General features: G+C 39.6%; 1 protein-coding gene across 2 annotated transcripts in view; it reads left to right on the top strand.

Annotated features, from left to right (window-relative positions):
• The first annotated feature begins 1,867 nt into the window (after positions 1 to 1,867).
• Positions 1,868 to 17,258, top strand: part of pcdh9 (protocadherin 9) — a 261,961-nt gene continuing 246,570 nt past the window's right edge. For both annotated transcript variants that reach the window (XM_081381418.1, XM_081381417.1), the window contains exons 1-2: positions 1,868 to 2,365; positions 2,838 to 5,993. In XM_081381418.1, coding sequence (XP_081237544.1) covers positions 2,958 to 5,993 — 3,036 coding nt within the window. In that variant the 5' untranslated portion in view covers positions 1,868 to 2,365; positions 2,838 to 2,957. The remainder of the gene's footprint in view (positions 2,366 to 2,837; positions 5,994 to 17,258) is intronic.

Raw genomic sequence — 17,258 nt, 5'->3', positions numbered from 1 at the left:
TTTAAAAACACGACAATGCAAATCCATTGCTAATACTCACTGATGTCTTGTTGGTTTCCCTCCAAAATGTTGGTTTCCCTCCAAAATGATGTCACTTCCTGTATGAACTGGATAGAATGAAAAATAATGTTTTTTAAAAAAAATGTTTCAATCAGAGGAGGGAAAACCATGCAACATTTGTAGTATTTCTTAATAAATTTCCTTTTTATTTAAAAGTGACATGGAACATGACAAAAATCCAATAAAAATAGTGAAATTATTCTAAATTCACCATATGTTTATATAACTGTTATGCTGTGATAAAAGAAATGTGTACATTTTAATCATAATGATTATGACACCTATGATGTCTCTTTGCAGTAAAGTTTTAGTCACAGTTCTTGAATTTGAGAAAAGATAGGTAGGCCCTGGTTGTCAGCCAGCCAAAAATATTTTTTTTTACTCCTGTATCTCCCCTTTTTCCCTTGTAATCTTTTATGTCAGTGGGGGGAAAAGAGCTGATAATAATTTCCAAGAACCAGGCTGGCTCTTCAGTCCCTCCCTACCTAACAAAGCTTTTGGACACACACACACACACACACACACACACACACACACACACACACACACACACACACACACACGCACACACACACACACACACACACACACCCCTGAAACCTCGACAGGACTGTCGTCCCTCAGTGTATTAGATGAGAGATAAGCGCATGTGTCTCATGTTCGCCTCTAGATGGTACTGTTTACCACAACTCAACTAAACATGCCCCGCTTTCCTTTTGGTGACCACTTCTCTTCAGTTTCATCTCTATTCAGTCAATCTTAAATAGAACAAATGAAAAGATTTAAATCTGTGCATAACGTTTTTGTTACTGTTACATATTACAACCCTGTTATCTTACTTAAAAGAAAAACTAAATCACTAAGAAAAAATAATTACAATGTTGAATTTCACAACTGAATAGGCAACCTTTTTTCCATCAAGATTTATCTTCATAAACTTTATAAATAGAAATGTACAGTTACAAAGCATCATGGGAGGATTTCGGTGACTATATTTTACAGTTCAAAACTGTTTGTCAATGTTAATATTGGCTACTAACTTATTCGAGCTTTTAATCTGTTTAATACAAGTGTAAAATGTACTAGTGGCAGTCAGGTGGTTCAAGAACAGGCCATATGGTGGTTTAGCGTTCATCAATATCGAGAAAAGTAGATTAATTAAACCAAGTAGCCTAAACTAAACTGATGTTTTCGTACTTCTAACAATTCATCCAAAGTAAAAAGTAGAGTAGCTAATATTCCTACCAACCTAATAAATATATAACATGACCGAAGCTTAGCTTTAATTAGCCGATACACTTTCCATTTTGCTTCAGTCTAACATAGGCTACTTTTTTCATACAGCTTGACACGGATATTGCACTCTCTAATAATCCAAATAACTGTCAGTCAGTCACAAGTGACAAAACATTTTAGTTTGTTTACGGATTATTTGACTTCGTAATGCTGTAAACAAATACATTAACTAGTCTTAATGAGGTGAAATGAAACCGTACATCGGAGCTCTTCATCCCGCAGCCCGCAGAGTCTTTCTGAGGCATTTCGCTCCGTCTCAACAGCGCGCTTGAGTGACGTTAATTCTAACCAATCACATGATCCCCCCTCCCCTTTCTGCGACGTTCATGAAGAGACGGGCCAATCAGCAGGCGAGGGGGCGTTCCCCTGTGGGCATACTCAGAGTTGTTGCAAGAAATTCAGTCTGGGGAAGAGGAGAGAGGACAAGCATCCCAACACATCCCACCGTTTGGACTTTTTCTCATTCAGGTGTGCGCGGCGAATCACGCACAAGACACCGGGATAGAATCCGTGGATTTTCTTTCTGACTGAGGACTGAGAGGGAAATGATCTGATAGTATTTGAACTTGACTCTTTTCCTCTGATGGGATAGTTTATGTTGATATTTGAGCAGAACAGGTACATTTCATAAGGGCTCCTCTGGTAATGCGGAATGACCGTGCGGGACCGTTAACGCGCGCGTGGATCACTTGATTCATCACCGACCACCGCATTCCGCGCGCCTCCGAACGCACAGATCTGCGGGGGAAAGTTCATAAAGATTGTCTGTCAAATTGATTGCTGTTAAATCAACATTTCCCCCCAAAACCAGCTGTGCTTTGAATTGGATTTTTTTTTTCCACGACTAAAACACTTAAGTCTTTACTGACCTAGTCCTCAAAGCAGTGATCAATACGGATATCTTCATATTATACTGGAGTCAGATCATTTTTATGACTGGTCGAACGGATTTGTCACTATGCGCTCTAATTTGGTAACCTCCGTATGCGCGAGCTCACAGTGAACCGAGGTAAGAAATCGCATGCATACACCCAAACGGGTTTGCGTGCAGAATTTATGTAGTACTGTCTTGTTTCAAAACACACTGTCACTTCTCGTGCATATGCTAGTTTTTCTCAAAATGAAATAATAATTAGATTAAATCCCAAATGCATGATGTGTCATTTTGAAGTGGGTGACAATAGAGGCATTCCATGTTAAATTTCTTAAAAAATGCTGAGTGCTTGACTGGCTGCATGATTTTATCCAGAGCCGCTGTGTATGCACAGGGAAATGATTACAATGAAGAGACCAAGCTGTTGTGGTGGTTAGAATGAATTGTATCTAGAATGCACTGCCATCTTAGTAAAGGCATACTTTAAACCTTATAACTGTTTAACACTTATTTGATTTAGAATTATATTAATTTTGATGCACCATTTGTTTTGAGTGTTGAATATTATGGGATTCATTGTAACATATTATAATGTTGTGTGTTGTAGGGTCGTGTTTGGCTGCTCTTTATCTACAAATGTAAGGCTCTGTGAAACCTTGGCTCTGACAACACCATATGGAGACAACTGTTTGAATTAAAGCAGCGGGAACACGCGTGAACTGCTGTCATGGATTTAAGGGATTTTTTCTTGTTGGCAACATTAGTTGCTTGTTTCTGGTTAGATCCAACCATTGCCCAAGAGCTCATTTACCCTATTCGAGAAGAGCTACAGGAGAATGTTCTTATTGGAAACATACCAAAGGACTTGAACATCTCCCATATGTACTCTGCCACCGGGGCTAGCAGTAATTTGGTTTACCGGCTTGTTTCGAAAGCAGGTGACACCCCGCTACTCCGAGTGATAAGTAATACAGGAGAGATTTTTACCACCTCCAACCGTATAGACAGGGAGAAACTCTGTCCTGGCCCCTCTTTTGAAGACAGCGAGTGCTCCTTTGAAATTGAGGTGGTCATTTTACCCAATGACTATTTCAGATTAATCAAAATTAAGATAATTGTCAAAGACACCAATGACAACGCCCCCATGTTCCCCTCTCCTGTGATCAACATTTCAATTCCAGAAAACACACTCATCAACAGCCGCTTTGCTATTCCTTCTGCCACTGATCCAGATACCGGACCCAACAGCGTACACAAATACGAGCTGTTGAACGGGCAGAGTGCCTTCGGTTTGGATATTGTGGAGACACCAGAGGGAGAGAAATGGCCTCAGCTTATCGTTCAACAGAATTTAGACAGAGAGCAGAAAGACACTTATGTGATGAAAGTAAAAGTGGAGGATGGGGGGAACCCACAGAAATCCAGCACTGCCATTCTACAGGTGACTGTCACTGATGTTAACGATAACCGGCCCGTCTTCAAAGAGAGCCAAATTGAGGTCCACATCCCAGAAAACTCTCCGGTTGGGACATCTGTAGTTCAGCTGCAAGCCACCGATGCAGATGTGGGGGCTAATGCAGAAATAAAATACATGTTTGGTACCCAGGTGTCTCCAGCGACACGGAGACTATTTGCTCTGAACTTTACCACTGGGCTCATAACGGTTCAAAGGCCGCTTGATAGAGAGGAGACTGCCATTCATAAACTCACAGTACTAGCCAGCGATGGAAGCTCAAGTCCAGCGAGAGCCACCATAACTATCAATGTGACCGATGTTAACGACAATGCTCCAAACATCGACCTGAGATACATCATCAGTCCAATTAATGGTACTGTAATGCTCTCTGAAAAAGATCCAATAAACACTAAGATTGCCCTCATTACTGTATCTGACAAAGACACAGATGTCAACGGCAAGGTGATTTGCTTCATTGAAAAAGATGTTCCTTTTCACCTCAAAGCAGTTTATGATAACCAGTATCTGTTAGAAACATCTGCACTGCTCGATTATGAAGGAACCAAGGAGTACATCTTCAAGATTGTGGCATCTGACTCTGGAAAACCTAGTTTGAACCAGACTGCCCTGGTTAGAGTACGGCTGGAAGATGAGAACGACAATCCGCCCATTTTTACCCAGCCTGTCATCGAGCTGGCAGTCATGGAGAACAACCAGCGTGACATGTTCCTGACAACCATCAGCGCCACGGATGAGGATAGCGGACGGAATGCAGAGATTGTCTACCAGCTTGGACCCAACGCATCATTCTTTGATCTTGACCGCAAAACAGGAGTGCTAACCGCATCGAGGGTGTTTGATAGGGAGGAACAAGAGCGGTTCCTCTTTACGGTCACCGCTAGAGACAATGGCACCAGGGCTCTGCAGAGTCAAGCTGCAGTCATTGTGACCATTCTGGATGAGAATGACAATAGCCCTAAATTTACACACAACCACTTTCAGTTCTTTGTGTCAGAGAATCTGCCTAAATATAGTACAGTTGGAGTAATCACAGTCACGGATGCAGATGCTGGCGAGAATGCAGTGGTGAGACTCTCAATCCTCAATGATAATGAGAACTTCATCCTTGACCCAGATTCTGGAGTCATAAAGTCCAATGTTTCCTTTGACCGAGAGCAGCAAAGTTCCTACACCTTTGACGTCAGAGCCGTTGACAATGGAAGCCCTCCGTGTTCATCAGCTGCCAAGGTGACTATCAATGTCATTGATGTCAATGATAACACCCCCATCGTCATCTACCCACCATCAAACACCTCTTTTAAACTAGTGCCAGTGTCTGCGATTCCAGGGTCGGTTGTGGCCGAGGTGTTTGCAGTAGATGGTGATACAGGTATGAATGCAGAACTCAAGTACACTATTGTTAGTTGCAAAAGAGAAGGTCTTTTCCGAATTGACCCCGTAACGGGAAACATCACATTAGAGCAGAAACCCTCAACTACAGACTTTGGCCTCCACAGGCTAGTGGTCAACATCAGTGATCTTGGCTATCCAAAGTCCCTGCACACCCTTGTCCTCGTTTTCCTGTACGTGAACGACACAGTTGGAAATTCCTCATACATACAGGACCTCATCCGGCGGAAAATGGAAACGCCGCTGGATAGAAACATTGGTGAGAGCAGAGAGACTTATCAGAATGTTGACAACCTGAAAACCATTATTGCCATCGTGACAGGCGCTATGGTAGTGATTGTGGTAATCTTCATAACGGTTCTGGTGCGCTGCCGGCACGCCTCACAGTTCAAGGCTGCTCAGAGAAAGAAGCAGGGTGCCGAGTGGATGTCCCCCAACCAGGAGAACAAGCAAAACAAGAAGAAGAAGCGCAAAAAGAGGAAGTCGCCAAAGAGCTCCCTCTTGAACTTTGTCACCATCGAGGAGAACAAACCCGACGACCCTGCCCACGAACCCATAAATGGAACCATCAGTCTCCCGGCTGAGCTCGAGGAGCCCGGGATTGGACGCTTTGATTGGAATGCCACCCCTACTACCACCTTCAAACCCAGCAGCCCAGACTTGGCCCGGCACTACAAGTCCGCTTCACCCCAGTCGGCCTTCCACCTCAAAGCTGACACTCCGGTGTCTGTGAAAAAGCATCACGTCATACAGGAGCTGCCACTGGACAATACCTTTGTGGGGGGCTGTGACACGCTTTCCAAACGTTCCTCCACCAGCTCTGATCACTTCAGTGCCTCAGAATGCAGTTCACAAGGAGGCTTCAAGTCAAAGGGGGCACCTTTGCACACCAGACAGGTAAAAGAACACTTTTACTGGTCTATAAGTACTGCTTATAACTGCCCTGCTCAGTACTGAAGTGCCTGTGGTAGCTAACTTGCTCTGAGTGATACATCTGTGATGCACTATGTAGAATGTAGATTTTAAAAAAGCTCCCCCGTAGATGTTCTCAAATGACCAAAAAAGACGTAAATATTGTATGTGTTTTATATGAAACTAGCTGATCCAGGCGAATGCTATTGTCATTACCTTACCACATGCATTTTTGTGTTTTTTTCTTCTTCTTTTTTTCTTCTTTTTTTAATTTATAAACCTCTACTTGAAACAAGTCCTGGACAAGCAATTGGTTTAATGGGTGAGATTCGAAAAGAATCCAACGTCTCCTAAGAGGCTAGATTCAGTTTAATTTCACTACTTTGTCATGGTTCAAAGATGCAATGCTCTGAGAGTTTGTGAAAGAAACATTTTTTTCTCGCCTGTCTACTTCGATCACCATTTTCTCATTTCGACATCTAAACTCCTTTGTGGAAGAATTAGATTTGAGCATTATCAAACAAATCCTCACTTGTATGAATAACCACTGAAATTCACAGAGTGTGAAACCGGTTCTTATTTTTCTGCATTTGTTAATTAGCATCCTCTACGATTCCGAGTTTCTTAATTAATCCTGGACTGCAGTTAATCTACTAATCTAAAAATGCGCACACACAACATTTAACATTATCTCCTGGTTCATTAAATCCAATGGATTCAATATTCTACACCAATAAACTGTCACAGACCTTCAGTATAGAACAGTATTCTTTTTGGGTTGCTATGTATGCATATTTCTCAAAGACAGTTCTACTGTATAAAGCCAGTTGCCAAGCACAGCATCCCATAGTATGAAACCCAGATGATGAGGGAGAGAGTTAAGGGAGGGGTGGATGGGAGGGAGGGAGGGGAATATTACCTTTAGGTGGCACTGTTGTTCTGTATGGAATATTCTGGCTATGGGCCAACATGCAGTGTCTGTAATGCATGGGGAAGAAATGGGGGCAGTCTCTCTCTCTCTCTCTCTCTCTCTCTCTCTCTCTCTCTCTCTCTCTCTCTCTCTCTCTCTCTCTCTCTCTCTCTCTCTCTCTCATTCACTCCCTCTCTATCTCACTTTCACTTTTCGTCTCTCTCTGTCTCCTTGTCTTTCCCTTGCCCTTTTGTCTGCGTGTGTTTGCGTGTATGGGAGCATCTCATGTCTAATGATGGACTGAATACACAACAGATTGGTTATGGCTGTTAGAGATATAAGATAAGATCTGACCGTTAGAGAATACACACATACATGCTTTTTTACATAGCTATCTGAAAAACCTTCTGTTTTTTAAGGCTAATTATGGTGCTAATTATTACTACAGACTACCCCAAAACTTACCCTTATACCTAAAACCATTTTGTGTTTTTAAGATAATAATTAAAAAAACAAAACATTTATGAATGTTAATACATTCAAGGACAATATATGTTAAAGCCTCTGGACAATTGTGTGTTTGTAGAATTTGTAAAAAAAACAAACAATTTAATTGAATAATAATTGAATTATGAATTACTTTTAGTTGCAGACAGAATCAGTGCACATCTGGGGACAGTGGTTTTTTTTTTTTTTTTTTTTTACTTTTTTACTTTTTAATTTATTAATTAAGAATTGTTTTTAGTTTATTTATGGCTGTTTTCATAATTGAGGACAGAATAAGCTCACCTCTGGGGACAATTCTGTGTTTTTAAAGTTAAAAACAAATGCTTTTTTTTATGAAATGAAAGTTCTTTTATGGATGTACTCCAAATGAGGACAAGATAGGCTATGCCCAAAGGATAGCAAATAAGACCAAACACATAGATAGATAGATAGATAGATAGATAGATAGATAGATAGATAGATAGATAGATAGATAGATAGATAGATAGATAGATAGATAGATAGATAGATAGATAGATAGATAGATGAGGACATGAGGACCAGCCATGGACTATTGGTTGTTACTGTTTTTTATTTGTTAGTTATGATGAAAAAAGGGTTATTTACAATAACTACAGACTAAGCCTGTCTCAAAACATTGTTTTGTTTGTGTGAATCACTTTTCCAATTGAGGACATCCCTGGAAGTCCCCAAAGGGAAGTTTTGTCCGATTTAGCTCACTTCAGGGGATAATTTTGTCCACAAAGTGTAGCTAAAGTAAACACACACTACTCTGCATATTCCAGATTGAGTGTGCGGAGGATCGTTTATAATTTCCTTAAGCGTGAAAGCTGTACAAACAAAAGCTTGTCTAATATTGTTTTCCGGGTGGATGCGAGTCTGGAAGATGGGGGCGTCTGGGCTGGCTTGCTCTTGTGTGGGCGGTCCAGATCACGAACATGCATCGGAGCAGGCCACACGGGATATGACCCTCCTATAGGTTACAGCGCAACTCATCACATTCCCCCTAAGAGAATCCAACTAAATTAAGCATTTCAAGAGGTTTTCAATGAGATTTTAGATATGCAAGGCAAATTCATTGCATTCTCTTTTCTCAGAAAGAGAAGAAAGTCTCAGAACTAGGGAGCAAGAGAGGAGTACACCAATGTAGAATGACATATTACATAATGAACTGCAATCCAGGCCAAGAGAGTGGCCTCTGCAACTACTGTCCTATTGGGAAACCATGCTGTCGTGCTGTACATGCCTTTTACGAATGACTCAGTGACCCAAAACAATAGCTGCCACTGTAGGCGCAGAGACAGATGCCTGTCAACGCTATAGATGAATTGTACATACTGTGAAATGCACTGTTCGCTTAGTCCAGAGGGGTTGGTTTTTGTCCAGGGGTTGCCCTTTGTGTTTCTGTCTCGATCCTTTAAAGGCCATTGACTGTGCGTTTCCTTTCTAAAGCTCACAGATACTGGGGCAGCCTCCATACAGAGCTAGTTAGCACAGCTAGAGGCACATCAGTGGCAAGCTTATTATGGCACCCAAAACCTCTGCTGACAGCCATAGGGCAATTAACACTTGGCCTTTCTGTTCACCGACTGAACCGAAGCAATGCAAACAACAATGAGCACATGCAAACTTGTCTGATAGTCAGGGGTGAAAAAAAAAAAACATTTTTGTTTTGCTTGGCCAAAAAAACCTGTTGGTGGTCACGTAAAACTACTGCTTTAAAGGGATAGTTCAGTCTAAAATAAAAAGTCATCATTTACTCACCCTCATGTCATTCTAAACCAGTATGTAAGTCAATGTTTTTTTGGAACCCAACATTCTTCAAAATGTCTTCCTTTATGTACCACAGAAGAAACATATATTATGACATAATTTTCATTTTGGGCTGAACTATCCCTTTAAGACCAAGCAGAAGCAATTCAGGTATAAGACCATTGTGCAAATGTTAATGCATTTATCCCAAGCAACTTATATTGCATTCAAAGCTTACACTTTGTCAGTTCTTGCATTCCCTTGGAATTAAACTCATGACCTTGTTAGCACCATGCTCTACTTTTTGAGCTATAAGAACTTGTCAAGTCACAGAATTAATCAACAGTACCTGTGCTAAAATGATTTATATGTCAACTTTTCAATCGTTTCTATGCCACTGCTGATAATGATAAGTATTGTAGGGTAATTTCCACTTTGTATCCAGGAATCAATGCGTATCATTCCTTGCCCATTTGTCTGTCACTTTACTGTGTTATTCGGAGTGAAATTCAATCATATAACAGATACAAATTGCTCACCTTCCAAAGAACTCATTGATGAACAGCATTTATTGCAAAATAATTTGAGTAGGCCATTTATTTCTCATTTGTAGTTTTTTTATTTATTTTTTATTGCATGGGGCAAACACACACACACACCCATCACGGTTCAATAGCTTCTCAGGATGGAGGCGCATTAAAAAGTCTATTACGAAGTGCATGAAACATTTAGGTTATTGATTAAGCGTGCATGCATAGTGTGCAAGACTCCGCTCTGCAGGAAAACTCCTCAACAAGCCTGATTAATAAACTCAGTTGGAGAAATTTAACTGGGAAGTGACTGCTCATAGCAAACCGAAGTCATACAGGCATTTATAAGAGATTTTGTGCTTCATTCTAGAGAACTGTCTCTCTGCTCATACTCATATATAGAGATTATAGAAGCATTTGTTCAGATTTCAAATAAAAAAATCACTTATACCACATCTATCAGATTCAGATGTCTTATCTCATCTTTGTCCAGAAATATAGATTCTTAGAAAGCCTCATTTATATGTATCCAAGCTCTAAGAGCTTCTAACAGCTCTGCCTGCGAGTGCTAGCAATAATGACTTGCAATTATTCCGAAGTGATGTGGTTATTCTGTTTGGATTAGGAAGCAATCAGACCCGAGAGATTCAGTGGGACTGTTTTTAGAGACCAGATGATTGTCTCGCATGCACTGTTTCCTCTGTTACTGAGCTGTCCTCTAATCTGGCAAAGCAGAGCGCAGGCAGGTTTTTCCCACTGTCACATAATAGAAGGAATCTGTACGCATCGCCTATCCTGGGAGCCTCAACGAGCTAAAACAAAACCAAAATGGAACAAAAGTGTCTGGTTGCTGACTTGAATTGCAACATTGAGTCTTAAGAGATTACGCATGCATCGGGCTCACGCTCCGCCATATGTGTTCTAGACAAAGGTTACTAGAGAGGGCACAGAGCGAATAATGTGTGGAGTGAAGTTATGTGTGTGTGTGTGTGTGTGTGTGTGTGTGTTCAAGCTCTCTCGAGTGGCTTTATGCTTCAATGAATGGACATCCTAATGCAAACAGTAGAGACTCGAGACGGTACGGGGGAAGGCTGTAATAGACTCCGCATTGTGATGGTGAAGGGCCGGGAGGGAGTAGTTCTTTCTCCACAGGTTCATTTGCCACATTAATAAGGGATTAGCATGGACGGGGCTCCCAGGATCAGGGCCTGAAGTTTGAGAAGATTAATGGACTGTGACATTATTGCACCTGAGGGGGATGTCTGTTGCGATATCTGGCACGTTGAGCTGATGGAGGGGCTCCATTGGGCAAGAGAAAGAGATTTAGCTAGGGTACAACACTTGCGGCTGCTCGCTGCCTCTCGTTGTCTTGCATAAAGAGCCTCTGCAATTCATTATTACATGTTTTTGGGCTCCATTTTGACTGGTTTACGGGGATATTTGATTGTAAATCGTATTGGACTGGTGCAGTGTTATGTTATTAAATAAACATTCTGTCATCATTTACTCACCCTTGTGTCATTCTAAACCTGTTTGCCTTTGTGTAGAACACAAAAGAGGATATTTTGAAAAATGATTTAAAGGGATATTTCACCCAAAAATTTAAATTCTGTCATCATTTACTCACCCTCAAGTTGTTCCAACATGAAAGTTGTGACTTTCGGACTATGGAAGTCAATGGGATCCGTCAACTGTTTGGTTACCGACATTCTTTAAAATATCTTCTTTTGTGTTCAGCAGAAGAAAGAAATCCATAAAGGTTTGTAACAACTTGAGGGTGAGTAAATGATGATTTAGGGGTGAACTATCCCTTTAGTGGTTTTTAGTCCGCACGTTTGAAAGTAATTGGGGTCCAGTGTTGTTTTGGACCCCAGTGACTTTAATTGCATATGCAAAAATAGTTCTTGAAGAAAGTCATACAGGTTAGGAACAACATGAAGGTGATTAAATGATGGCAGAATGTTCATCTTCGGGGCGAACTGTCCCTTTTAAGACCAGTTGAGGGTGACCGAGGGATGTAATGTAATGCATTTTCTAAATTTTTCACCTTCAATGCACCAATTTTACACACTACACATGGCACCACAGAGTAATCTAACATTCAGAACCCCATGGTAGGGTTTGTCCCAAATATACACATTGGAAACCAAAGATTCTTGTCTTTGGAAAGGTTCCTAATTCTCCAAATCAATTTTGTACACAAATCTCTCTCAATTTAAGGGTCGGTCTTGCTGTTTCAGCCCAAACGGCAGTGGCTTACAATTCTGAAATTTCTGAAACGGCTGTCCGTTTCTCTTATGTAACTCATTTTGCCTCCAGCGCAGTTAGTCAAATCCCCGGTGGGAACAAGTAGGCTTATCTTTCAGACCCTTGATTGTGCACGTTCTGCACCCAAGGCCGAGGTGAAAACTTCTCTGTTTTGTCCCTGTGAGGTTCAGCCTATGAAGTTCAAGTTGAACTCTCTCGGTCTTAAAGCGCTTTGCCTTTATAGCCCATGTTGGGGCCAAACTGTCAAACTGCTTTTGATAGGCTATGATGGAAGACAGGCGAGGCGCTGCAAGAATGGAACATTGCCTCAGGACGACCGTTGCAAAGCCTGTGTGAAACTCCTAAATATAGGAACAAACTGTATGTATGAGGTAGGGTTGAAGGCACCCCACTTGGGTGCTGGTAGAACTTTTTAGCACGCTCAAGACTTTTATACAATCACACAGATGTTGATGTGTGGCAGAATGTCAAGCAAGACCTTCGTCTCCTGCATGGACAATACACTGATATACTCACACACTTCTGCTATGCTAACAACCAATGAGGGGGATTTTTTATTCATTTAGTACACAAAATAGCACAGACCATTGGCAAATTACCAGGATTTTGAAGATTTTCAGACATTTGTTGTTGACTTCCCCCCCCCATCATTTTCATGATCACACAATTATTCGCACGACTGTAAGTAAATACGATTAAATTAACCTTCAGTGGCCTCAAAAATAATTTGGACATTTGATCCACACTTAAAAAGGCATGCATTTCATTTCACAAAATATCAAAGTAAGTGGCACCCGCAATGGTACAAATAATGCTAGACCTATGCTTAGCCAATTCTTACTCATTTCTTGCAATGACTTTTAACTGTTTTTTTTTTTTACTTTATGAAGTTACTTCCCCTCAAGTTTACTCAGGTGTCCCAGCAGTGTAACCACAGGTAAAACACTAATGTTTCACAACCAGAAACTGTCCAAATACTTCTTAGAGTATTCATTACCACGAGCCAGGACTACATGTTAGAACACGAGGCTATGGGCTCCAACGACATTCAGGCATTTTAAGCAGGGTTTAAATGTCCAAATATGTTTCAGGCCCATGAACATACCAAGTATGTTTCTGTCTGGATGTTTTAGAATGATTTTGTTTTATATTTGAAGTCAAAAGGAGAGAGAGAAAGAGAGAGATGAAGAAACCAAAAGATGAATGTTTCAATGTGTTTAGTTGTGTTGTTTCCTCTGCCAGCTCTCTGGCAGCTCATTTGCTGAAGTCACAAGCAAAAGTCAGCATCATTCATCATAATTTCATTTCATAAAGCAAACTGATTGATAAGAGATGGCTCCCCGGATCTGCTCTGTGATCTCTGAGAGGCTGGATGAAATCCTTTGGATTTTTATTTCCATATTTTTAATCCTTCATTCTCATACACATATTAACTTTGATTGATTATTGGCATTGCATGATTCCTAATTATATATAATGGAGAATATAAACCAATTATTAAACCCTATCACAATAACATCAGAAGTCTCTCTGCTTATTTCATCCTATGGTCCCTACATGCTGCAATTTTGAATGACACCAAAACGATGCATTTGGGTAACAACCTACACTATATGAAATGGCTAAAGTAGATACGGTGGAAGAAAATGTTTCTTGACTCGTTTGTGATGTACTGGACACTTTTATTTTTATTTTTTTCACATGTTTTCACACTGTTTCAAATGCTCACCTGAGGAACAGTGGGGGTTCATCTAATGTGCACCAACTCATCTCAACATTTTTGGGACAAAAGACACACACTCCACATGAACACACCACTGTACACTCTTAAAAATGAAGGTTCCAGTTAGAAACACAAAGAACCGTTGAAGTCCTTCACAGAAAACCATCCACTTTAAAGAACCTAGAAACAATGACTCTGATCTGAAGAACCTGTAATGTAACATCAATAACTTTTCTAATCTCCAAAGAGCAATTAAAAAAAAAAAAGGCAATGATAAGAAGAACTGTTGAAGAACCTTTATTTCTGAGAGAGTACTGTGCCCATCCTTAGGTGCTGTCTCTCTGAAACGATGACATCATTATGACACAATGAGCCCTGTAGGGCCTTTCCAAAGGTTGAAGGAGTCATCCTGTCAGATCACAGCACCCCCTTCTCTTCAGATTAATAGCTTTGATTACCATAATCTGTTGTGAACTTCTCCTGTTCCACCCCTCCACTGCACCCACCGTAATTTATATTGTACATAAAAGATGTTTTATGTAAATTGACCTCCTGGTAATCTTGCTTAATGTGCTGTGTTATTCTATAATGGACTGTTATGATTTTGTTTCTGCATATTTTTTTTTTCTTTCGCTTGTTATAATGTACTTCCCCACTGCAATCTGTATGCAGCTCAAGTAATCCTTGATGACTATTAATATAATTATTTTGTTTTTGTTTTCTGCTGAGCATTGTTTGAACAGTGAAAGTTTATCTTTTTAATTTCATAATAAATGTTGAAAAGCGATTTTATTCTTTTCTGGTTTTTAGTCCACTGCTTTTGACACTGTGAAACTCTACACCTTTAGCGTTAATCGGGTTTTACTGCAGATAAAAGCATTAGTCATTATTTACTCAATGTAACACTTTCATCATGCAGATCTAAGGTTTATCAAAGTTTAGAAAGTCTGCATCTGTTAAAATCACATCCACGCTGATTAAAGTTAACTTTTGAAGCACAAAACTTGTTGACTGCTCAAAGTAGGCTCAAATAGTACTATTCAAATAGATTGATGAAGAGGTATATCAAGTAAACCAGACATAAAAAACAGTACATGCATACACATAATTATTAGTCTGAAGATGTATGAAAGTTCTTTTGCTCTTGAGTGAAAGTTGTAAAATGGAAGCAGTTTTAAATGAACCAATGATAAACACAACTGACTACAGATCTGCCAGCTGTCAGTGCACATTGCACCAGTAATGCGTGAGCTTTTTGCGTAGATTTACAATTATAGATCAATATAAGTGCATTTCAACTAAACAATAATTCTGAACTGCAAACTGAAGGATATAAAAATCTGAAGGGATGTATCACTTTGAAAGACGGTATAGGAAAGCCATATTACATGTTGCCTCTAGCTTCAGAACACTATGAATATGAACTGTTTAAAATCTGTCTGTGAGATATAAAAGGACAAAAGATACCCTGAAGCTCTGCTTGGTTTGAAATTTCAAGGATTTAACATACTGGGAAAAAAGTGAGTTTAAAAAGCTAATGACAGTAAGAGAGAAAGTGAAGAATTGCATTAATAGATTAAGATGAAAAGAGAATGGACACATATTGGTGTTTTTAGACCTTTATATTCCAGCGTTTGGTGAACACTTTTACATTGCTCACATTTATTCATGCATTCCCTGGGAATTGAACTCACGACCTTGGCTGTTAGTGCCATGCTTTACGCTTTTATACACTGCAGGCCTTTATATTGGAGAGTACCAGCTGAATGAATGCACACAATTTTATACATTGACACATTTCTTACTGAAATAGGAAGTTTTATGAACCATGATTTGCTACTTGCTATTTTATTACTAGTTGCTTGCAAATGGTATTATGGGGGACATTCTTAAACTTGACAGAATTTTTATTGGACATACTTTTCTATGTCTCACAACATTTGAACAGTCAACTGCAATAGTACTGTTGTACATTTTGTAAATTTTAATATTTGAAGAGAACACTAGCATACAGCAAAAAAAAAAAAAAAAACTGTACAAGGTACATTAACATAAGACGCAGACTGTATTAAATATGGGTTCATTTGCATAATGCACAATTATTAGCTGCCAAGAGTGCAACATTAAGAAGCATTTGCAGACTGCGCTATTGTAATAATTTAGTTTTTTGTTGGGCATATGCAGCTCATGGTAATATTAATAAATTTGAATGCTTGATTTGAATAACTTTTGTCCAAAATGGATCGGGTTTTGAAGCACAATCAGTTCAACTTCATTGTGATGACCTCAAAGCTAACTGACATGGACTAAAAGTAAGTTTGGGAACAAAGAATTGGTTCTTATTCAGAACTGGACCAATTAAAAATGAGGTTCAGTTCCATTCAGTTTCACCGCAATTCTCTGACAGAATTCACTATATTCTTATGAGCCAAACACATCCAGCTTATACAGTGAAGTCTGATTCTCGAACGAATGATTATAATGAGTCAGTTCTTTAATGAGTCAAATACATACCAAGCAGACAGTTCAATCCGATTCCTGAATGAATAATTATGAGCCGCTCTTTTTAATGAATCCACAACATGTAGTGCAAACATCCTGAACAAATGACTCGAATGAATCGGCTCAAAAATATACAGCGCAACCAGGGTTGTTCCTGGTCCGATTCCTGAACGAATTATTGACTGTAATGAGTTGGTTATTCTTATTAAATCAAACACATATAGCTCACAATTAACTGTGACAAAAAAACAACAACATGAAATCGTTTTGTTTTGTTTTGTTTTGTTCATATCTGATTCAAACCACATATGGAGGTGATTTGAAATGTGATTCCAATCAGATTTTTACAGATGTGTCTCAGTCTGGGCGCTCTGGCTGCTCAAATCAGATTTCAAATTTCTTTTGCATCACTCTTAACGTGACACACAACGATAAAATTAAAACTGCTGACGGAAATGGCAGAAGTATTCATACAGTGTTCAAATGATATGTCCAAAGATTTCCTGTGCGGATAAAAAAAAATCCGATTTGTCTGCAGTCTAAACATCACTTAAATCAGTGTAGTTACTGTCTGGTTGTTATGGCAATGTGTAGTAGTTAAATATTCACATGAGTTTTGTTGCCATGTTTCAGAACTGTGGTGGAGACCTGCTCAGAAAACTGTTGATCATAGTTTCTTGTTTATTTGACTAAAATAAAAGCAATCAGCCTAAACAATAAATGCATAAGAACAAGGACGGCAGTAAACAATGTATATAAATGCGTGATTTGCATTATAAATGTAAAAATAGTCTTGACGGCATATTTAGCTTATCAAGAACGTGCTTACCAATGCGATTAGTGGTAATACAACATCAACAGTTGACTGCACACACCTATAAAGACATTTCTACCTTTCTGCCTAAGCTTTCCCTCTATGGCCCTTTTAATTTGATAGGTTTACACTTCACAACTGGAGTAAATCTCTTTAATAATATAAGAACCAAAACAGATTAGAGTTGAAAATGGTCTGATGCTTCGTAGCAGTTGTTTGGTTGAGAACTGACGCCTAAGTGCTG

Source organism: Scardinius erythrophthalmus (assembly GCF_964197995.2).
Source record: "Scardinius erythrophthalmus genome assembly, chromosome: 12".
Taxonomy (NCBI): Eukaryota; Metazoa; Chordata; class Actinopteri; order Cypriniformes; family Leuciscidae; genus Scardinius; species Scardinius erythrophthalmus.
Note: the sequence above shows the minus strand (reverse complement) of the source record. Positions and strands in the feature narration are given on the sequence as shown.